This window comes from Varanus komodoensis, unplaced genomic scaffold (genome assembly GCF_004798865.1).
Source record: "Varanus komodoensis strain SLA01 unplaced genomic scaffold, ASM479886v1 scaffold25, whole genome shotgun sequence".
NCBI lineage: Eukaryota > Metazoa > Chordata > Lepidosauria > Squamata > Varanidae > Varanus > Varanus komodoensis.
The window spans coordinates 15,400,003-15,424,923 of NW_025335661.1; the positions used below are offsets into that span (position 1 = coordinate 15,400,003).

Here is a 24,921-nt window from a genome sequence, read left to right on the forward strand (position 1 = left end):
AGAGCAGTTTCATTAGCCAAATATAGGACTTAAGGTGCAAGTCCTCTTCATGCTGGCTGGAAAACATAGGGCTTTTTCCTCTCTAAAAATGCATGGGATTTTTACCCTTAAGGGCAAAAACTAGTTAGGCAGATGTGAGAAAAATGTGAAACATTTATGTGGGTGTGCCAAAACCCTGATTTTCCATGTCTGTCTTTTATGGAAGTCCACAGGAGCAGAGTCTCCCTGCTGCAGAAGTTTGCCCTCTCTTGGAGGTTATCGGTGAGGAATGTAGGAACCCATTCCAGATTTTTCCAGTGCTCACAGTGCTTCAGTGCCTTGTTGTTCTGCATGAATAGCAAAAGCAGAGTGATGTAAAATAATGAAATTCATGAAAAAAAAATCCCAGTTGCAGAATGCAAGCTTCATAAAAAACAAAACATAATTTGTTGCCATGGAGCTGAATAATATTTTAGTACAAATAATCCTAAATATTGATGTAGCCTATAAGTAAACCCCAAATAAACAGGAGATCCTAAATGGGAACATATGTGTATTTTCCCGTCTTTAAAACAATTTATCCAAAGGAAATAATAAAAAATGGTGTGTGGCTGTTTGCACACAACAATTAAGAGTCCTTGCTATTGTTAGGTTTCACATTTTCCTGTCCAAGAATACTTAAAGCAGACTGTCACACAATCCATTCTGCTACATACGTACATGTTAGGCCAGAAATGAAGTTTGTGCAGGTTGATTTGAATGCTCTTCCATTCACATGCACAAAGACATGAACATACTACGTCCAAGCTGTTAGGATACAGAGAGTTATACAGGATCACTGGGAAGTCTTTTCCTTGAATAACAACGTGAATGTGAATGACAAGTTAGAATGACTACAGGTATAAAATGCCACACAGTTAATTTTACTTCATTTTCATAAACATTCACTTGGGTGTTTAAAAATGTATTTTAATGTTTCCTTCAACAAATACAAATATCCTGTATTACAAAAGGAAAGAGGTATTTGTTAGGTACATAGCTGTCATACAAAACAAAAACTATCTCATCACACAATGAAAATTAAGCCCCATGGACAGAATTTTGGTATTTTAACCTACAGGGAACAGTTTGGACACTTTTTGTTGATATTTTATTTTATTATTTTATTTTTTGCTTTTATAGCAACTCTTCCCCACCACACCACCACCACCAAGTAGAAAAAGCCCTTTTCTTAAAACTACAGAACAATAGAAAACCTACCCGCCTTTTCTTTTGGGTGTCAAATAATCACAGCTTCATTGTGTACTTCTTTGCTACTGTGTTTCAATTACTTCCCCAGTCAAATACATACGGAACACTCATACACAACATGGAAAGCAGGTTTTGCTTTGACCTTACCTTCATGCCCATGAACATTTAATAAGATCAAGGGAAATGTAAAACTTTTCTACAGGGAAAGAAAGGATGGAGAGATACATTTATTCCATGAAGCTAGGCAGATTTTTGTGGCGAATACATAAAAATACCTTTCCAGTTTGCATGCTCCCATCCTTTTCTCTCCTTCTGTTGCAGGACCTTCTCTCTACCCCAACCCATCACAATGAAAGCAGAATTAGGTCGAGCTATATCAATGCAAGGCATGGTTCATGATAACCAGATTAATTAAAAGAATGACCTTGGAAAACAACATGGGAGCTCTGATTCCAAATGCTAGTTACAATGGAAATATTGGTTTGCATTAACTATGGTAGCCTCTGATATAGAGGCCACACTACTGCAGGGCCAAGGGAAGGAAGAAAAAGGAGGAAAAATCATACAAATGGGAAGACAAGAGAAGCAGCTTGTGGCACACCATTTTACTAAATCAGTGGGCCTCTGCCAGCTGCATTGTATGAAGACACCTGTCTGTTTTAGAAAATAAGCTGTTTCTGTAGATAGGAAGAAATGGTTGGCTGTGTTCTCCCCTCTTCCTCACCTTGAGGTTTCAGAGTTGGATTTCTGTCACTAGATGCTGCTGCAGTACTGTTTATATTGAAACAAAATGTGTGCACCCTTTTTTAAAAAACATGGACATACTCTTAGAAAGTTGCTAGTCTTTAATTCATTATCTATGGGAAGACAGGATTAAACTCTCTGGATAGGACCCCACAGAGTGCTTATGCCCCTGCCAATTGTTTTGCACCCCACCAATTCTCTTCTGCAAGCAGAAACCCTACTGCTTGTTTAATCGAGATTTACCAGTTCTGGGAGCAAGCCAGAAATACTCAGAATGGGGCAGGCCAACAAAGCTTGTCTAAGTAAGTTCTGCTGATTGGTCCCAATGTGGAAACAAGTGCTTCTGTTAATTTCAGAGCTTCCTCTAGAAAAGTACACACCTTCATTGTGTCCCACTTGTGCATCCAGCTTGGGAGGGCCCACTGTTTGTGGAAGGCAATCAGCAGGGCACTGGGGAATTGGTGTGGCCTGCATTGGACACTCTTTAGTTTCATGGATTGATATTCTGCTTAGTTCACAAAGCCAGGAAATTAATGGTGGAAGCATTAACTTACAAACCACTTTGAAGGACATGTACTCCTATGAGGATCCCTTTGAAGTATTGTAAAATGTTTATGAACCAGACCAACTTCAAAGCAACCACAAAACCTGTACTGGGATACAAGTAATATGAAACAAATCCTCAACAGTGTTTGCTCATGTAAACTCCCTCTATAGTACTGCATATCCACCATTTGAGAGTACATCTGGACTTAAGAAATACAGCAAAATAACTGACATAAAAGACAATTCAAAGCACCAATGGAAGCCCATAGCTACATCTTCACTTTTCATAAATAATGGATGTTCTGTTCTTTTCAGTGTCAGGGGAACGTTATATCCCTAGATGAGCATCCAATACACTAGGTGCATACAGAAGGTTCTGTGGCTGAGGTAATTTCTCCTCCCACCCTCCAGTCCTACTGACATGTGAGTTTCCTATGTCCATGAGTTAAGTATAAGGCTTTAGGTCTTTGCTACAGATTGCTGTTTTAGTTTTCTTTTTAAACCAACTTTGACTTTGTACATGAAAATTCAAAGTCATAATTTTAAGATAAGGAGTTGAAAACTTGCACCTTCAAACTCTTTTCAGGTCATTGTAGAAAGGGACTTAAAAAGATATTCCAGTTTTATTACTGTACAAGAGCTAATTACTCTGATGTGTTTATTATTATCATGCTCATGTAATAAATAAAGGTGCAAAAATTTCATTCTAGGATACCTTACTTTCTCCTCTAAATGTTTTAAATGTCAAAGGCATCAACTGAAAACTCCTGTGGCTATGTTTAAGTGGACACCCATAAGATAATAAACTCTAAAATTCCCTAGAAGAAGTAAAAATGATTTAGGATAAAAGGGAAGATAAGGCATGGAGTGCAGCTTTTGGTGGCGACTCACACTTGGACCAAGTTCCGTTGAACATGCATTTACAAATAGAGGACATCAGAACCTATTGCATTTATTTCATGCAAACAACCATAAACGAATATAGTCTCTAAAAAAGAAAGAAAAAAGATACAGAAACAAAATTTTAAGCAATCTTTTTGCACAAACTTTGATCAAAATGGACACATTATTCATGACAAGACAAAAACAGTAGCAAAAGATACATTTCAGAGTAATTTAAATGCTAATGGGTGCATTACTAACCAATAATCCTTCATTCTGTGAGAAAGCTTGTAAACAAATGATGATGTACATTTATACAATTTATAGTCTCAGGAGAAAATAAATTTCGGGCTTATCATCTTCACTTGGCTTGGTTTCCAAGAGAGAGTCATCAGTATAAAACCGGTCACCATATCCAAAGCGCAAAGAGGTACAAGAGCCTTCCGGGACACCTCGGCCTTCTAGATCCTCTGTACTGAAGTCATCCAAATAGCTTGCTATGTAAGAGCCGGTGGAATGTCTGTTGATGATGCGAGGAGGTACAGGTGTCTTGTTTCTAAAGACAACTCCACTTTCATTGCTGCTAGCATTAGAGAGTTTTTGTTTGTTGGCTTCTTGTCGCTCTTTGGCACGGCTAGCAATGTTCCGCACTCTGCTTTGACTCCTTGATGACAGTTTTCTGACCAACATTTTAGGGCAATCTTCATTCTGCTTGGAACCAAATGACTGGCTGCCGTCTTCCTGATCAAATGACACAAGCTTGCGCAGCTGTTCTGTCAGAGTATCTGTAGCCTGCGGTTTCTTAGCCTTCAGAGTAGCCACCATTTTGTCTCTCATACCAGATGTGATAAAACCTCTACTAATATACTTGTACTTGCTTTCAAAATTGCAAGAGATATCTTCCGAAGTTAAGTCTCCAAGACTTTTGGACTTACAAGGGCTTGGTTGTTTCTGAACTGTGGAAGAAGAAGGCAAAGCATTCTTGGGCAAAGAAGGGGAGTCCATGTTGACTGTTTGAGCTTTGTTTATGTATTCACTTTGTGTGCCTGAAATTTGTAGGTAATTACTATACAAAAGATCGACACTGTGACGGTCTGTGTAAGGAAGATACTGATTTTTTTCACTCCTCAACTTAAAATCTTTGACTAGGTTGGCACTATGGATGTCCACACTGTTTAGATGTTCACAGACTGTTTTGTTATAATACAGAGGGTCCTGATTATGCTTCAGCTTCAAAGGAGAAGCAAGCTGACTCATGTCTTCTCTTTTGTATTCATAGGCAGTGATCAAAAGGTCTTGCAGATCTGCATCTACTTCCACTAGGTTGCTGCCTGTAGAATCTGCACAAGTAAGAGGAACAAGTATTGTTTTTTCCAAATCTGTGCTGTCAGAAATGTGGGAGTTACTAATGCTGAAAGATTCCCAGTGTGTTCCACACTTCCTTTTGGGGTCTCCTTTCAACACAGTGGCAGGTGAAATAGCAGACGGTACAATACACATGTCTTCTGCACCATGGCTTGTGTCCTTGTAAGCAAGTCTGCCCATTGATTCATGGTAAGAGGCTGACGAAAGAGGAGCCTCGTGGATAATACTGGGCTGAGAACACTCTGTTGTCTGAGTTGATATCATAGCATTTTCTGGTGTTGAATATGATGCTTGTCCAACTGGTGCTATGCTACGCAACTGGTGGTCAAAAGTTTTATTCTGTTCACAGGACATCATATGTGGTGGATGTGTGGACTTCATATTATTGATCTGTTTGCTAATTCCAGAAGGACTTGGGAAAACAGTCAAATTAGTTAGATCATTTGTGACATCAACCTGGTCTATCAATGCTGAGACAGAACTACCAATATCACTGGCATTGGATAAAGAAACCTCATTAATAAGGTGAGAAATGTCACTATCTTGTATGGCTGGTGCAGAATGAAAATCATTGACATCATAACCGGTTGGAGAGGATCTGTCAGCTAGTGATAAATTAGTTAAAGTGCTATTTACAGCCATGTGAGATTTGATACTAGTTTCTTGATCTCCTTGAGGAAGAGAAATCCCTACAACCATTTTTTTCTCCTTGCACAGTATAGTGTCCTCTGAAGTTTTCCGATCCATAAAACATATGACTTCCTTCTCTTCCTTTACAGATTCCTCCTTTAGATGAACAGACTCACTAGAAAGATTACTTTTCCAATACTCTGTAGAGAAATAAGTTTCAGCAATACCAACTGCAAAGTCTAGGCCTTCTGGTTTTTCATATGCCAGTAAAGTTGTGTAACTGCTTGTCTTTGGAATATCACTTTTAAATGGAGATGCAAACTTTGTAAAAGATGGATCTTTCTCAGTTGAGGAGACTAGTTCTTCCAAATTCCCTCCGTCTTCACTTAAATCCTGTTTACTTTCTTCTATATCAAAATATAAAATATAATAACTGATTAGGAATGCCCTCTCATTTGCTTATCACTGTTTTGTCTACAAACAGACAATGAAGAATGTAAAGTTGGGTCAACATTGTGAGAGGACTTAATTATGGGGTTGTGCGAGTTTAGTATAAATTATCCATGTGATATGAAGAAATGAGAAAATATATAATTGGAGGCACTTCATTGAAACTTTTCTTTAATGTGCTATTACATCATTGTTGATATGATGTAATATTTGTTGTAAAGAATGTCAATGAGGTTCCATAGTCTGGACATGTGGAATTACCTTCAGCTGTGTTCCTATTCAGATTTCTAATATAAAGAAGCATGGCAAACAAAGACAGAACAAAACAGCTCTGTTAAAATACCATAGACAAACAAGAGGCATGCTTATCAGAACTCTTGAATTATGCATCTAATACCTGGACTCCCTGCATCCTGGCCCCAGAAAGGCACCTAGCTTTCTAATATCACACTTCTATTAAAAACAAACAAATAAGCAAGCAAGCAAAAATGGGATTTTTTTTGCATTCTGCTGAGTACACTTTGTTTCTCTATCTGCATTTGTACATTTCTAAAACCTAAAAAGATAACTTCAGATGATTGCAACTGTAATCAGCAGAATCTCAGAAGTGCAAACTTCAAAGGCAGGGCAATTACCTCCTGCATAGGTATATGCAGAGGTCTTGTTTAGCACCCTATATATGGCAACTAAAAAAGAGCCATCTGCCTGTTTGGTAAGCTATAAAAGAAGGACAACTGGAGAGTCTGAGAACAAATAGGATAATGGCAAAGATCACAAGTGGCAAAGCCTCCATTCTCAAAGCAATCCTAACTCCCAGACTCTATTGCAGGGTAAAAATTAGACAAAGCATAAGTTGACAATTTATGGAGAACCCAGGTGATCAGAGAAAGTAAAACAGCGTAGTCCCTTGGCCATGGTGGCTGGGGATGATGGGTGCTGCAATCTATATTTGGAAGGCACCAGGTTGGGGAAGGCTGTCTGGGATGTATACAAGTGAAGGGACTTGGAAGCTTCATTCAGTCATGATCAAGCAATATAGAAATGGACAAGGACTCCCACTGCTGTCTTTCTGGAAACACTCAAACATACCAGAAAATCAGTGTTCTTTAAAGATCAACTGAGTGCCGTTGCTTGATCACTGTATTTATATGCAGGTCCAGATGAGGAGGACACAGAGAAGCTTTTGTAGAGGCTGCTGTGTAAATCCAAGCATTCCCTACCTTTAATAGAACAGCCATTGCTGAGCTCTTCTGGAAGTCACCCTTCTCACCCACATCAAGCAGTAAGGTGCATGTGTGTGAGTGAAAGAGAAAGTGTGTGCATAAGTGAGAGAGGGTGTGGATGAGACAGAATATGAGTCAGAATGAGGCAAGCACCTTCTAGGCATGCCTTGCTAATTGAATTCATACCCAGCCAAATGGGTAAGAAACACTAAACATGCAATCAACTATCTGTTTATTCAGTTGCACTGCCTACACTCCCCATGATGCATTGGTCTGAATTCTGATGGTCTGGCCTCCCAGTCCCAAACATCTGCACGCCCAAGTCCCTCTGCAATGCTGCTGCAATATCGTGATTTGTGTCACTGCAGAGTGATTGGGAGAACCACCCAGAGAGACTAGTGGCAGTACAGAAATGTAACACACACCCACACTTTTCAGAATCCTGCCTCTTAGTGGACAGAGCAGTATCTGGATGACCAGACAGCTCCAAGCAGGCACACCACCTGACTGATTTTGCGGTAGATCCCAGTGCCACACATGGCAATGCGTCCAACTGGGTTCAGTGAAGGAACTTCAGTGAAGGAACTTACCAGAGGTATTTTCATTTTTGGTAGCATCAGCAACTGTGGTAGTATCCTGATCTGGTGTTGGCAAGCCTACCAGGAGATATTTGTCGACTGGCATGGAAACAGGACGTGCCTGCAAACTCCTGCTTGTACGTCTGAGAACTCCTTCCTTGTCTTTCAAGTCTGCAGCCTCTGATGTACTCTCCTTAAGCTCAGTGGCTTCCTGGAAGCCCATTTTGCTCTTCTTCCTGCCTTTTGCAGGAGCACTGGCTGTGCGCCGGAGAATTCGTTCTCCAATTGACCTTTTCCGAACATAATGACCACTGTTTTCTGCAGTATGATGTTTGGGGTTCTTGTTAAAAAGTCCCCGGAGTCCTATCAGTTGCTTGTTCTAAAATTAGAAAAAGGAGAAAAAAATACTACAGGTTTTGGAAATTGTAGCCCATTTTACAGAAACATGTTGTTAAACTGCTGTATTTGTACAGGTCATCTAGGTAATGAATGAAAAGAACCCCCAAGCAAAACCAAACAAAAGCTATCAAAGCAAACAAGTCCACATCAAGGAAAGAAGAGGCACAGCTCACCATGAGTTCATGCACATATGCAAGACTTTCCCTCCATCAGGAAGGTGGCCTGCCATGGTGACAAAGAAGCTGTACAAGTGGCTTTCCAGTTACACACAACACGTTTGCAAGAAATGTCCTGGGGTGAGAGGCTGCCCTGCCCAGAGGCAGAGAGTTTTATGACATGGGCCACTCCAAAGCAGCAGTGCACTGTTTCAAACTCTTGATGGGCAATGAAGTAACACAGCAGCTACAGATCATGCAGTTCAGAGCAGCTCCATACAAGAAAAGAGGTACCCATCAAGTGGAGAATTGCATGCTAAATAATGGCTACCTTTGTGGCTCCTAGAAAGTGCATGATAGTATAACTGGGGTTGAGAATTAAGGGACTCCACTGAAAGGCAAAGAAAGGCAAGCAAGTTGGACTGATTTCTACAGCTAGTCATACGTGAACAATGCAAAACATCAAGTGTTCATTACAGACAAATCTTCAAATCACGGCTCATGCCCTTTTGTTGCTTCTGTTGTATAGAGGTGCCCAAGAATCCTGAGGCAAACAGTAACATCAGACCTGACTCATCCCCATTCTTTCCTAGAGAAAATTCACTCCACTACAGCTGTTGAAATGGGATGTCACATGCCCGCAAAGACAGACAGTGTACAGTAAATCACTGTCAAAAAGTAGAGGCCTTAACTGAGGCCTTGCACCAAACCAGGTATCAGCTTCTCCATGTGGCTCCATCCCCAGAATTGGGCCAACTGTTCAACATGCTAAAATCCTTAAGGGTGCAATCCTATGCCTTTTTAGACAGAGAAAGGTCCTAAAATCTCAGCATGACCCAGACAATGAGGTTTATTTTCCCCTTCTAATCCCATGCATTGGATTGTCTCAAATGCCTGAAGTGGTTGGAATGCGCAATTTGACTATCTAATCAAGCTCAGCACCCAAAGTGCTCTAAAGAACATCCAGGGCAAATATTCCTTTAAAAACTGCCAAAAAAAAAAAAAAAACCTTTTTAGAGTATCTCTCTAAGTACCTTTTCACATTTTTCAATTGTTCAATGGTTAGGAAAGTCCTAATTTCCTAATTTACATGTTCTTTTTCTGCTGCAAGAGAGAGAAGATGGCCTTATAGAAAGAGCATAAAATTATATAAGGTGTTTGTAGCAAGTGGTCATTAAGTTTCCGTCATCTGTATATTTTGTTTATTTCTTCTAATTCAGAGATGGGGAGAGGCCTATATCTTCTAAATATGCATTTACCCAACTCATTTTAAGAAAAACCTAACTAAACAGTAAAAGGTTTATGTCCATGCAGCAACAAATCAGAAATCTTCATCAAGCAAGAAGGAACCAAGATGAAGAAAGTTACTCAACCATCCAGGGCATGTAACAATCCACAGTGAGAAATACAAAACTCTAGCATCCACATATAGGATACAGATCAAGTGGAGAAAAGGTTATGTCTATTAGCAGCAGGATTCACTTCACTCCAACCAAACACGATGTTCTTTGACAACAATGTCTACCCAGCAGCAAATTGGGCTTAGAAGTTCCATTGTGCAAAACTTGGCTTATTCAGACTGGAGAGGAGCTACCTCACAGACTGCAGTCCTGAACAGCATAAAGAAATTCCCAACATCTTTTAAAATCAAAACTGCAATTGATCCAGTAGACTTAAAATCAGGAAAACATGTGCAACATTATACCGAAGAATTTCTGTGCATCTTGCCTTTTTGATTACTGAGGCTAGAAAAAGGGCAAAATGTGTTTAATGCCAAAGCAGGGTAGAAGAGAAATTAGTTTGGCCTCATTGGCTTATGCCTGGATATGATGAAAAACTATTTCATCACTGCAAGATGAATCTAGATAGATCTTGTGTTTGCAAACACTTATTTTCCAGCATGCCCCCAAGAGGAACTAATGTTTGTGTTTTCAATTGACTGGAGTTCAGAGTTATGTCCAAACTGTAAACTGTGGCTAACTGTAACTATGACTTATCGAAGCAAGTCATGTTTCTCAGCCAAGATTAGAAGTTGGCTTGTTTCAGAAAACTGCAGTTAAGACTGACTGAAATTTGTCCAGGTTTGGACAAAATGACAAACTGTGGTTAGTGAACAGCAAAAACAGCTCTTTTTCAAAATAGTCTGAAAAAGCCACAAAAATCCCAGCATTATTGATAGAAATCCCCCTTGTATCTAATTCATTAATACATTTCTTACCCATCCAATACCTGATCTTCTCCATATTGATTACAACCAGTTTTAGCCCTTGAAATTATTTAGATTCATTTTAATGCATTCAATTATATTTCCCATATTGGCTATCTAGCTACATGTTGAGTTTAATCCTATATTATTTATTAAATCACAAGTAGGAAGCAGCCAAACACCACACTGACTTGTTTAATATTGTCTACAAATGGTTTCCCAGTGATTCAGACAGGGATCTTTCCGGCCGGCAATTGATTCTGAGACCATAAGCATGCAAAGCATGGGCTCTACCACTGAGTTATGGCTCCTACAGAAATTAAGAAAAGGCACTTTCATCGAAATGACTTTGCTGCCATTTAAAAATTTGAGGCAAGTTTTAAATTTCCCATCTTGTAAAAGAACAGAAGTGAATTGCAGCTGCTTTGCAGTAAAATGAATCCAAACTGAGCTCAAAAGAAAACAATTATCTTGAGAAAAACAAACCCAGCGAACAAATCCCAGTTAAGCATGTTGCCATATATTTTTTATAATTAAGCAATACCTTACAATTCTGTTCCATCAGAAACTGCAAGCACCTGTCTAGGCTCACTCCTCGGGTAACGTGCACCTTGCAGATATTACCCTGGCTAGCACTCTAGCACTTACCCACTTAGCGCTCTACTTGAAAACTTGAGAGCCAGTGTGGTGTAATGGTTCAGAGCATGGGACTGGGACTCAGACGATCTGGGTTTGAGTCCCCGCTCAGCCATGGAGCCAACGGGGTGACTTTGGGCCATCACAGACTCTCAGCCCAACCTACCTCACAGGGTTGTTGTTGTGGGGATGAGATGGAGGGGGAGAATGATGTAAGCTGCCTTGAGCCCTTTGTAGGAAAAAGGCAGGACAGGATATAAGTCGATAAATAAATAAATAAATAAAAATGGAGTAAAGGACAGTTGGACAAGACAGAGTGAGGCAAGTGAGGTTCAGTAGAAAGATGTCCAGCTAGCATTTGGGGAAGTGCAACATGTTCAGAATTAGGCAAGCATGCTGCTTTGTATGTTACCATTGATAAGTCATCAGTATCATTTAGCTGCATGTCATTTTTATAAGCATGGCATCTGCCAGACTACAGATTCCTGTTCTGAAACTCAGAATCACATGTAAAAACCTGGGTTAATGCTTGCAAATATATTAGGCACTGGAGATCTGACACCATGATCTGACACCATAAAGTTGTGGCTGTCATCTGTTGTAAGGGAGTAATCCAGTTGCATACCCGTAAGTGATCAAGCAGCTGTGGTTGGCTGATCACCAGGAAGAACTTCTGACTGTTAGAGAAGTATGACAATGGAACCAAATATGTAGGGAAGTCTCACACATCGGAGGCATTCAGGATGCAGCTGGACAGCCATTGAGAGGGATACTTTAACCTGAGTCCTACACTGAGCAGGGGGTTAGACCTGATGGCCTTCTTGGCCTCTTCCAACTCTACCATTCTATGATACTCTGATTACCATAGGCTCAGTCCCAGTTGCTCTGCGCACAGAACACAGAGTGAAATGGAGGCTCTGTCCCCCATCAGGCTACCTCGGCATTCAGTCACTACCACCTTTTTCTGTTCATGCTACACTGCATTCATTCTAGGGAGCCTTCTCAATGTCTCATATAGAAGCATTCAGCAACCCACTTCCTCCAATGCTGCAAGTCTTCACCAACTGTAATGATCAGGGCAGAAGTGACTTGCAACGTGCTTTCACCAATACAGGAGGTGTAACAGCCTCCTCTGCAGTCCACACTATGATATTTCAAATGTGAGGATGCCAAGCAAGAACTTACCTGTGCAAGACCTAATTTAAGCTGGGTTGCTTTGCCTATCATGTGAGCACAGCAGAGAGCCATTGTCAGCTTGGGCACTGTGCTGGGTGCTAGTAAAATATGCAGTTTACATGAGAGGCTGGGTGTGTTCAGCAGCTCAGGTGAATTGCTTTTGCTCAGTGGCCTGCTCTGCATGACACAACAGCCCACCATGACTAATCAACCATGGTGGATTCCTGTGTCTTGAGAACTCAGGCAGTTTCTGCAGGGCGGCTTAGTTTTCATGAGCAAGTCACTCTAAGAAACCATGCCTTGTTTTAGGGTTCTTCATACACATGATGGCTTGCTGTGTTTTCTGACCTAGGCAGGATAATTTTGATAGCCTCCCAGACACAACTTAACTAAATAACAGAGAGCTGGATGCACTTTGGAAATGGTAAGTGTACTTTAAAGTAGAGCAGTTTAAAAAGGCATTTGTTTGCTAGCAGTGTAAGCAACTCAAGTGGAGGAGGGGAAATAAGGATGCTTTACTAAATATCATGCAGGTGGACTTGTGCCAAAAGGAAAGCCCTAAAAAACAACAGCTGGAGAACATCTTGCCACCTTCACAAGGGTTCATTATGTCCGTTTCATTTAGCAAATTGATGTGATGGTGAGAGAGTTTCCCCAGGGATCCAGCAACTCCTGGAGACAAATTGAAGAAAGAGGGGTGATGCAGGGACTAAGCAACAAGGAGCTCTGCCAAAAAAGCACCAGGAACACATGCTGGAGCAACCAAGGAAAGTGAGGGGAAGAATAAAGCAAGTGGACATGTATAGCCTGGACATTTATCAGGAGTACTGTGGGCTGTTCATTTAGCGATCAAACATGGCGGCTTATTTCTCAGGGTGGTTCAGTGTGATGTGTGACCCTGCTCACTGTGTGAAAAATTTAAATTGCCCAGACTGCAGTACCCTGTCCATGGAGAGCGGCAGTGGCTAGACACCAGTGGTCTTCCAATGGAGCCACAGGTAGCAGCTATGTACAAGATTTTTTTCTGTTTGCAAATTGGACAAATGGGTGCTATTAATAAAACCAAACATGAGGAGGAGAGTGGGGTTTGTTTGTTTGTTTAAATGGTTGCAAAACTCTGTAATTTCTGATCATTTTCAAAAAGATATTTTTTAAAATACACACTTTGAAATGTGTATCTACGGGAGGGGGGGAAGATGTATATAGTTTTGAAAAATATGCACAGAACACATACTTTCCCCCATCTGAACAAGAGGATATAACAGTTCATAAATGAAAATGGGAGCAAACTGAAATGAAGTTCAAAGTAATTTTTTAGAAAATTTAGGTAAATTGAAAAACTGCTGGTTCTCCCACTGCTGAGATAGAATAAAAGGTCTTGACTTAAACCACATCACTTCCCCAGCTGTTTGAGAGTGCATGGTATTCATTCAACATAAAGAATGTTGCTTTGTAATGAAATGTAAAGCATCTTTGCTTGTTCTGTTGAAACTTTTATGCTGCATTCCTCCAATATGCTGCATCATTATGTGGATGATTACCCTGGGGTGAATTGCTGTAGCATATGTTGTTTCCCAGTTTAGCAAGCAAATTATTTATAACAGTTCAAAAATATGCCCTTTGTACATTAGAAATGGCTTTGATCAAAATACAGAATAAAGCCAATAACTACAGACATACACTGTGGACAGCCGGTGGATGACAGCTTTCATCTTACCTTTCCATAAATTTCATTAATTGTTATATGAACAAATATAGAGGCTTCAGTTAGTCCCTCCAAATAAACATGACGGTAGCCTAGTGAAAACGAAAATCAGCAATTAGGACTTTACATAATCAAAATGCAGCTCACAACAAGCTATAGAAGAGATATCAATAATACCCTGTGAATACCCTGGACCGACAGAAGGAAGAGCAAGTGGTCCCAGATCAAATCAAGCTAGAACTTTCCTTGAAACAAAAATGATGAAATGGAAGCTGTTGTACTTCAGGTACATCCTGAGAAGGCTACATGCATTGGTGGAGACAATAATACTAGAGAAATTCAAAGGCAGAATTAAAGGAAGACCAACTATGAGAAGGAAGCAAGAGCCTTTAATTTGTAGGAGCTGAGCAGAGCTGTCAAAGACAGGACATTTTGGAGGCCCTATTCATTTATAGGGTCATCATTTGTCAGAGATGACTTGATGGCATGTAACAACAATAATAAGCAACAGAAATCATGGTGTACGTAATCAGGAATAAGGCACAATAAGCTTTGGGCTCTGTCTTTCATCTCCCTCAGTCATGAGAAGTGAAAGCTCCTGCTATTTCCTTAGAAGAAACCACAGTTGTGTAATACACACAGAGAGAACAAGGTTGATTCTAATCACAGACACTTAGATTAGGTTCCAAAACGATGGTGTGATCCTGGTTTGTTTAAATTAAACTTTACTGCAATGAACACGGGGTCACCCAATACAGATGTAACAAGGAGCTGTATTTGGGTCTGAAGAGAAAGTGAAAGGTGTCACCCTCATCCTTTGGTATGAAATAAAGTGGGGAGAGTGGAAGATGTCTGAGCCTTAGTCTTGCTTTGCGTCCTCCTTATTACCACAGGTTTAGGTGGCTCTCTGAAGTGTCCTATGAAATTGGCAGTGAGAAAGGCTGGGAAAGCTTACATGTTGACTTTACAAACCCTTTTCAGCAGGCAATGAAATTCCTTATTTATTATTAATTAAATAATGCATATTAATTAAATTCATGCATATTTTCAGCTGAGGACTGGAGGCAATTGAAGAACTTTTACAGCCTGAAGGTACAGGGTAGCAATAGCATCGGAACTTCAAGTCTAAATGACCAGAGGAGTCTGCCAAGCATCTTATCTTCTGACTTGTGTGCACAGTTTCCAACCCTAATGATGATTATTGCTTCCCGTTGTTTATCCTCATATGCCCTCTGCACTACCAAGCTCACTTCTCAAGTTCTTAAAAGAAATGAAAACGCAGAGCTTAGCGCCCTGCCACTACACAAACTCACAACAGCAGCATGCACAGAAACATTTTCTCTTTTACCCCTCAGTATCAGCACTGCTGTTGGGTTTCCCACCGAACAGAAGAAAAGCTAAGCACACACACTCACCAGGCATAAGGCTGCTGAAGGCCACGGTTCTTTGTCCAACAAAGTCGCGGCCAATAGGATCATGATCCCAAACAAGAAACCGAACCAACGCTATTTCAGGCATGTGGATGGTGAAAGTGAGTGTTTCTTCCCAAACAGGATTAAACCCTATGAAGAGTAGACAATACAAAAAGTCAAAGAGGAGGAAGAAAAGCAAGCTGTCAGCAGAAGCTGTTGTCGTGATAGCATCTATAAGAATGAATTAGAAGTTCAGTTAACAAACCTCCCAAGGGACCCCAGGAAGTATCTTACTCTGTGACAGCTAGGATAAACGAGAGGCTACAGAACCAGCATCTCATGCAAATACAGAAACTGGCTGGTTTTTTATTGAAACATTTTCACTTTCTTTTAAAAGTAAGTGTTCATAAAAGAACCTGGGAATAATTTGCTGGGAGCCCTGTAACCCTGTGCATTACTGTAAATTAGTAATTTTCGTAAAATATTGTATATGAAAAAACACATGTTAATTTTCTTTTCCAAAATGAAACAATTCACCAAAGAAGTTCCTAAGCATGGCCCTCAACTATAGCCACAGAAAAACAAAGGTCAGGACGCCCGCCCGGATTCTGAGTCTGACTTATTACGGCTGGTCCCACAGTACTGAAGGATAGTCCAGGTCCTAGTGCCATGGCCTGGCCTCAGGCAGCAGATAAGATTCCTGAGACCCATGAGTTGGAGCCTCTGGAGCCAATGTTCATGCATCTTCCCAAGGAATCAGCTCTGACGTTAATCTGAAAATCAAACCATGTGCCCAAATTGGCTTACATGAGCTGACGAGGAACTCTAGATTCCAAGCCAGAGACCAGCCCCTTTAAGCATTTACTCTTCAAGCCAGTGGGCACAGCTTAGGAAGGGCAGGGTAGAGGCAGATGCTCATAATGCCTCCATTCACCTTCAGCCTTTGCTGGAGCAAGTTAGCCTTGTAGCTACAGCTACTGGCTTGTTCCATTGTTGTTTTGTGCTTCATCAACAGCATGACTGAGACTAGTGAAGCAATGGCTGCACGCAATGAAAAACCAAGCTTCCATCTACAAAGTACTTTATTATATTGTTACATAATAGTCTGCGACACGGTATCCCTGATGGCAGCAAGAGGAGACATGGATGCCCAGTCACTGGCTAGCACCAATGCTCCAACTCAGGTGGCCTGTCACTCAAAATACCCTGTCTAGCACAAAATGGCAGAGTGCAGAGTGTCATCAGCTCTATCTTTCACAGGCAGCACAAGTTGGGGATTGCTCAGGACAACTGCAAGGGAATCACAGTGTGACAAAGGAGGTCTGTACATGAAACCTCTGTGGGAATTATGCCATGTGTTAACTCCAACACAGATACTATGGCCTACTCCAAAAGAGCGCCCACTCTGATGTTGGGTAAGAAGAAAAGAAAAGCAACATCAAAGAAAAGGCATGAATGGGGGAGGCCTCTTGAGCCTGCCACTCTTAACACATTTTGCCCAGAAAGCATAAAATAAATCACAGGAGTGAAAACAATGTCAACCACCAGAAAAGGCCTGCAAAGCCTGATAGAGCAGGAGGACAAGCGATTATTTCTTAACCTGACATTGGTGGGGGAGAAAAATCAATAGCTATTTGACAAATAGGACGACATTTTTGTTTGCCTTTCTGAATTGTTGGTCATGCAGCTGAGCATCATGCTATCAACCCAAAATGCTGAGTGTCTTCTCTTTCTAACTTTTGTGGTACACATTTCAGTGATTGCTTGGCAATGCAATGTCCTTTTCCATAACTTTCCTTAGGGAAAGAAAACCTCCTGCACATTATCTGATCTTATAATAGAACCTGTCCCTGCAATTCCTTGTAATGACTGTGTCTCAAGTCAATCATACCGATCCTATCTGTTTAAATGAACATTGGATTCTGTTTACATTACTTATTGCTGCATTCAAATATCTGAAGGGCTGCCATGGAGCAGACTTGACTAGGATGAATGGGTGAAAACAGCAAGGAAGCATATTTCAGCTAATTAGGAGAACTGCCTTGTAGTAAGAGCTGCTTGAACAGACTGCCTCAGGAGGTAGCCAGTTTTCCTTCACTGGAAGTATTTAATCAGAAGCTAGACAGCTTCTATTACTGCCATGGCTACTATTACATTGTATTTCTAACTGTCTGTCTTCTTCTTGCAAATAACACAACATTGCTTATACAGCCCTCTTCCACTGCATTTTATCTTCACATCCTGTGAGGCAGGTGAGGCTGTGAGTGAGAGACTGGCCCAAAGTGACCCAGTGAATGAATTCAGCTCTCTCAAGTCCATCAGTCCAACACTCTAACCACCACAACACACCAGCTAACTGTCACAAATACGCTAAGGAAATTGTTAGCAGTAGCACAGTGCTTGGGATGTTCCTTGGAAAATGTTGAATATTTATCAAAGAATGCACTCCATTATTTAATGGTATTTGATAGCAGAATGCAATGCTACTCAATCAGGATGACAAATTGTCAACTATACATAAGGAAGGCCATGCTAGATAACACCTAAAGTCCATCTAGTCCAGCTCTCCATACAAATGGTGGAAACAGGATCTGGTCCACAAGATCTCTCAAACAGGATGGATGCAAGATGTCCAGCTGCCCAAGCTCAATCACAGCTGGTGTATCTGGAGATCCAAAGTTTCATACACATATTGAGAAGTATCTCAATGAAGAAGTAGCTCCACCAAAGTTCTTGGAAAAGTATAGAAGTGCAGCAGCTTCCAGACCATATGAAACAACTCTTGTGAGCACATTTGGCTACAAATATACAGCTTTGTAATTACAGGACTTGGTGTGAACTTCACAATACTTTGTGTGAGCAAACTAAAGTGGACTGAAATGGAAATGGGCATTTCCAATTAGAGAAATACAAAATGATTAATCCCAGAAATGACAAACTCAGAAGAAAAGGAGTAGCTCTAATACTGAGGCAAGATGTAGCACAGGCAATAATGCAAAATTCAACCAAATAATATCAGTCAGAATAGTTGAAAACCCATCAACATAACCATAATTCAAGTCCAGGCTCCAACAGCAGTTGCTGAAGAAGAATTTGAAAACTTTTATGTAGGTGTTTAAGAGGAAAGTGATAACACACAAAAACAAGGCATGTTGCTCAATCCTATGTGACTGCAAGACAAAAGTAGGGAACAATGCAAAATCAAATGTGGTGGGAAATTTTGACCCAGAGTAAGAAATGAAGCAGGAGAACCACACATAGAATTTTGTGATGCCAACAACCTATTAATTGCAAACACATGCTTCAACCAACCACTTAGAAAATTGTATACATGGACCAGATGGCCGATACAGAAATCAAATAGATTGTGTAATTGGAAGCAGAAGGTACAGGACCTGCATTCTTGCTGCCAAAGCAAGACCAGAAGCAGAATCCAGTAGTGACTATCAGCTCTTAATTTCAAAATCAGAGTCAAGACAAAAAAGTTCACCAAAAGAAACACAGTGCCAAAATATAACTTAAGCAACATCTCCTAAGAATTTAAAGTTCACATAAATAACAGATTTGCATTGCTGAACTTAATTTACCATGAGCCTGAAGAACTGTGGACTGAAACCAGATATCATTGAGGAAGAATGCCAAAAGACAATTCCTGTAGCAACAAGAAAGAAAAAGCCTAGATGGATGACAGAAGAAACATTCACATTTGCAAAGGACAGATGAGAAGCAAAAGGTGGCAGAAAGAGTCAGAATGCTAAACACAACTTTTTATCAACTATCATGTAGAGACAAAAAGAACTGTTACAAAGTGCAAAGAAGTAAAAGGGGGGCAAACAAGAGACTCTTTCAGAAGACCAAAAGAACCAAAGGGAAATTCCCTAACCCTAGATTAGGAATGCTTTTAAAAGACAAACAAGAAAACATACTATCTGACCAGGAGAAAATATAGAGAAGGCGGAAAGAATACACAGAAGGCCTATACAGAAGAGATGAAAGGATCATAGATTTCTTTGAAGTGGAATCCTATGAAGAAGAGGCTGCAATATTAAAAAGTGAATTGAAAGCTGCTCCAAAAGCACCTGGAACAGGCAGGATACCAACAGAACTATTCCAAGCTGCAGAAAATGAATCGGCCCAAGTCCTAACAAGAAAATGTCAACAAAAATGGAAAACAAAACAATGGCCCACAGACTGGAGGTGTTCAATATATATTCCAATCCCCAAGAAAGGAGAGCAAAAGAGTGCTTCAGCCATAGAACCATTGTATTAATCACCCACACAAGAAAAGCGATGCTCAAAGTGCTGGAACAAAGACTGCTACCCTACATGGCATGAGAAATACTGGACATCTGACCTGGCTTCTGAAAAGGAAGAGGCACTAGAGATCATATGGCAAATATACATTGGCTACTGGAGTGCACCAACAAAATTAGAAAAAGATCAGTCTATGCTTTATAGACTATAGCAAAGCCTTTGACTGTATGGATCACAAGAAGCCATGGATGGTACTGAAAGAAATGGATATGACTAGGCGCTTGATTGTTCTGGTGTGCAATCTATATAATGGACAAGATGCTACAGTTGGGGCAGAATACAGAGGAACAGAATGGTTTCTCGTAGGCAAAGGTGTCGGACAAAGGTGTGTCCTTCTCTCTCTGTTCAATTTGCATGCAGAACATACCATAAGGAAAGCTTGACTAGAATCAGAAGGATGAGTGAAAACTGGCAAAGAAACAACACGACATCACCAAACAGGTGCTATAATGCTGGCAGAAAGTAGCAATGACTTAAAATGAGCCCTGATAAAAGTGAAAGAAGAAACCACAAAAGATTGCAGCTAAGTATTAAGAAAACAAAAATCATGTCCACAGAGGAATTACAGAACTTCACCGTTAATAATGGAGAAATTGAAATTGTGAAAGGTTTCACATAGCTTGGCTCAGTCATCAGCTCAAAGGGGGACTGCAGTCAAGAAATGGGAAGACTTGAAAGGGCAACAAGGAAGGATATTTCACTGGAGACCAAGGTCAAGATCACTCAGACCATTGCATTCCCAATCAAAATGAATGGCTGTGAAAAATGGACAGTGAAGAAAGCTAACAGGAAGAAAATGAATGCATTTGAAATATAGTTCTGGAGGAAAGCTTTGCAAATACCCTGGACTGTCAGAAAAATGAACAAGTGGGTCCTAGATCGAATCAACTCAGTTTTCCATAGAAGCAAAAATGACAAAACTGAGGCTGTCATACCTCAAAGACATCGTGAGAAGGCAAGACTCCCTGGAAATGGTAATCGTATTAGGTAAAGTTGAAGGCAAAAGACAAAAGGGAACCCAAACAGGAGATGTGTTGAATCTATAAAGATAGCCACAGCCTTAAACTTGAGTTCAACAGAGTTGTCTTGGGTGGGACATTCTGGAAGGCTTTCATTCATACTGTTGCTATCTGAAGAACCATCTACACCCATATATACCTACCCGCCCCGTTAGATCAGTTCAGAAGGCCCTTCTATAAGAACCACCCCTCAGGGAGATGAGAAGTGTGGCAATGAGGCAAAGGGCCTTTTCTGCTGCTGCTCCCCATCTCAGGAACTCTCTCCCTAAGGAAATTCGCCTGGCATCATCTCTATTTTCCTTTCAGCACCAGGCGAAGACATATCTTTTTCGGAAATGTATTCATGTTTAGCCTGTATGCTGCGGCCCTTTTTAATTGTTTTTATAAATGTCCAATTTATTATGTTTTCATTGGTTTTTAATGTGTTTTTACTCTGTTGGTATGTTTTACATTGCAAGTCACCTAGGAAGGCCTTGGCAATTATAGGCGGCCTATAAATATGTGTAAATAAATAAATAAACAAAAAACAACATGCAGTTTCAAGGAACACAAGTATTCAGAAAAAACACAAGTATTCACTATCCAGAAAAAGTATTCCAATTTGTACTCAGCTTTTCCTGGATTACCAACCATACTGTTAGTATCACTAGTTTCAACTGTACTTAGGTCAAGTTTGCATGTTAGAAAATGGCTTCATAACGGGCAACTTGACTCTCTGGAAATGTATGATCAGAACTCTCCAAAGCTTATTTACTGCAATACCTATGATTACTGAGTCAGCCAGTGGCATTGTGGGAATCTCCAGCAAGAGACCGCAGTTGTATCCAAAGAGTGCTCTGCTCATGTGTTGTGATTCTTTGTATGAATGCTTCACTGAGAACACTGTGATGCTCTTATGTAATGGGAAATCTGCCCCTGAGCATGTCTGTCCTAGCATTATATTGCTCTGGCAAGGCAGAAAAGTCAAAAAGTCAAAAAGTGAAAATAAGCCCTTAGGAATCTCCTTCTAATATTGCTCTTCTTGTCCATTGTTAAACCAACTCTATACATTTTAAACAATGGGAGAAAGTAGGCATGGTAATAAAAAACTAAGAATGTTGCTTTATTTTCCCTGCAAACTGAAATTCCAAAAATACATCAGCACACTTTGGACTCACATTCTGACTATTCACTACAACTTGAATAGTTGCTCAATAACACTCACAAACATAGTCTAGAAAAGAAACCAGCAGCTGTATCTCTTACCATTGTCATCTACCACTCTGGTCTGGTCTTTGCAGCAGTCTGCTGGTAAACCAATAATTTCCACCTCCACAAATGGATCAATTATCTGCTTGAGACATTGTTGGAAACAGAAAAAATCCAATATTTTAAATAATTGTTTCACTGCCCCTAAATATGCAAATAAGGCAACCATTTGTAGTCCTACCACAATATCATGTTAGGTTACAATTGTGTTACTGTGGGATCACAAGCAGGTCATGAAAAATAAAACTTGAGGTATGAATTTGGTCAGGGACTAGAATGTGGGCCCATCACTTGCAGTCCTGCTAACTAAATGTCTTTCAGTGAAGATCTGCATGAGAGCTACATAATTTGGAGGTAAATATGGACTCCAAATTATGTAGTGATTAGTTCAAGTCTTGCACTCTCCCATGGCAACACAATCTACATAAGGAATAAGGAAGCTGTAGCACCATCAGATGTTGTTGGACTTTAACTTCTACCAGCTACAGCCAGCATGATCAGTAGACAGAGATGTCCAACAACAGTAAAGTTCGATAGCACCACAAGGACAACAGGTTCTCCGATCTTCTTTATATCTCTAGAATCTCTGGTTAAAGCAGCTCAGGATGAACTGGGAAAAATCCCTTCCTGATGTTTTCAGAACTCCGGAAAATAACAACAGCCAATATTGAAGCAAGTCAGCAATACCTGAGGTTAGGTAATACAAGGAGGTTCTTTATATGCATCTCTATAAACTGAATGGCATTGTTGGACTATTTTGCATAGCACCTGAAGGGATAAAAAGAGTTGTTAATAAAATTTGCTATCCACACAACTTGGAGCAATTAAGCAATTCTTTGCCCTTTAATCTGAAAAACATACAAGATGTTATATAAGGTAGATTTAAATAAAGGGTTAAAAAACCAAAAACAAACCAAAACATCCAAATCCAGGATACCACATATTCAATTATATTTACTTATGATCCAAGTTCTTCTTGTCTAGGTAATTTGTTCCATTTTAATGGACTCAAACTTTGCATAAATCAACCCTATATAAAAACTCTTCTCGTGCTTATTCCAAAATAAAGGGTTAAATAGTTGCTTTATTGAATCATACTGTCAAAGAAGCAAATTTTATTAAAGGATTTTCTCATCCCCTCAAGGTACTATCTAAATTGTCAGAAAGACTGAAAAGAAATTGTTGTAATGAGATCAGGTGTTTTGTACACAGAGAACAATTTTTAAGAACAAGATGGTTTTACTAGATGCAATAACTCAAGAGAGAGGAAATGGTCATAGATCAAATTATTTATTTTTGCATTCTGAATATGAGGAAAACATAACATCTGAAATTACTGGGGCTTGCAAACACCCAAGACAAAATTGTTATAAAATCTGTCCATATTAATACGGAATGCATGGTGCATTCTACAATTTAGGTTTTGGTACAAAATTAATGCAATGTTTATTCTAAACTAAGGTAGCAGCTGTGACTGAATGAAATTCAGATGTTCATCATGCATATTATTAATGTATTGTTGACTATGCACATATTCATATGTAGGAAATTGGAAATTCATGCATACTTTTATATGTCATCTAGGCATCATTACAATAGCTTTGTCAACTATCAATGGAAAAACCATTTGTACCGCATCGAAACATCTTTTACCTCTCCTCTGTCTCCTAACATTGAATCTGGAGGTTTCGGGAGCTGCTGTCCACTGATGATTTTGAGTATAAGTTGTTTCTTAGGGAGAGCAGGCAGCGGGTCCCCAGAATATGGATTGAATGTGCCTAGAGGATGGAAACAGTGTGGGGAGGTACAATTCTTTAGATGAAGACAGCTACATGTCCTCTGCACCATTCAAGAAATGCATTCAATTATCACACAGTGAACAAGGCTGACGCTTAGCTGTAAAAGCACTCCACATCCAGCATTCTCCTTCCCATCTCTTTCCTCACTCCGGAGCATTCCAGGTATTTAAGGGACTGCCTGATAATCTAGCAAGAATTACAGACATATAGCAAATTCCTATTAATTCACAAATGCTTTCAAGAACACACACATCTTATTTCTGCAGTTCTGTTTCTTTAATTTGCCCTGGTTATCCATTACTGGATGCTTTATATTAACTATATATTCCCTGAGCTTCAATACTTTCCCGGGGTAACTTCTTTGATTTTATCAGCTTTGCCCTGAAGATCTAGCAAAGAACTGACATGACATCATGTTTAGTATGACTGTCTAAAAGAGGAATTGCCAGCTGCTTGGACCCATGGGCACATTTGGGAATTTGGGAAACTGCAGCAGACTCCACAATGCTTATCCTGTAGTTTGCTGGGCTGGTGAATCTTAGACTGAGCCTCATTCAGCAAAAACTTTTGTTCTGCATCTGTTGGTCACTACAATGTCTCTTTAACAAGGGATTCTGTAATTCAACTAATTGCTAGCAGAACAGTAGAGCTAATGCATCTTTCAAACGTTTGTTTTAGTAATGTCTTATTGTTGCTTCTTTCTAGGAGGAGGTTGTTACACGTATACATTTTAAATTCAAGAGATATTTAATATCTGGGGCGACTTGGCTCATGTGCTGGGAGAGCCCCCAGCACATGAGCCAAGTCGCCCCAGCATCGCCCCAGCAGCTCAGCAACAGATAACAGCGCAGATAGGGGCCATGTGCATGCTCGGAAAGGAGTAGCAGCACCAGGCGATGACATCACAAGCTGCAACTCTTTAGCAGCGACTCATCTGAGATTTTGCATGGCTGATTAGTGAGATGCCAGAGAGAGAGAGAGAGAGAGAGAGAGAGAGAGAGAGAGAGAGAGAGAGAGAGAGAGAGAGAGAGAGAGAGAGAGAGAGAGAGAGAGATGGATACATGGACTGGCAGTGAGTTGTTCGTTCTAAACTAAAATCTCAGTATTCAGGTTTTATTGCAGTGCGGGAACTTTGCAATTAATACGTGGGTTTTGGGTTGCAGTTTGGGCACACGGTATCTAAACGGTTCGCATTCACTGGGTT

The 24,921-nt window shown here is 40.2% G+C and overlaps 1 protein-coding gene across 1 annotated transcript in view; it reads right to left on the bottom strand.

The window, feature by feature from the left end:
- Positions 1-3,723: 3,723 nt before the first annotated feature.
- PLCH1 (phospholipase C eta 1) overlaps positions 3,724-24,921 on the bottom strand; it is a 129,369-nt gene continuing 108,171 nt past the window's right edge. Inside the window, exons 17-23 of the mRNA XM_044432751.1 lie at positions 23,572-23,696; positions 21,916-22,000; positions 15,341-15,487; positions 13,938-14,017; positions 8,534-8,593; positions 7,661-8,027; positions 3,724-5,804 (exon numbers count right to left, since the gene is read on the bottom strand). Of these exons, the coding sequence (XP_044288686.1) occupies positions 3,724-5,804; positions 7,661-8,027; positions 8,534-8,593; positions 13,938-14,017; positions 15,341-15,487; positions 21,916-22,000; positions 23,572-23,696 (2,945 nt within the window). The remainder of the gene's footprint in view (positions 5,805-7,660; positions 8,028-8,533; positions 8,594-13,937; positions 14,018-15,340; positions 15,488-21,915; positions 22,001-23,571; positions 23,697-24,921) is intronic.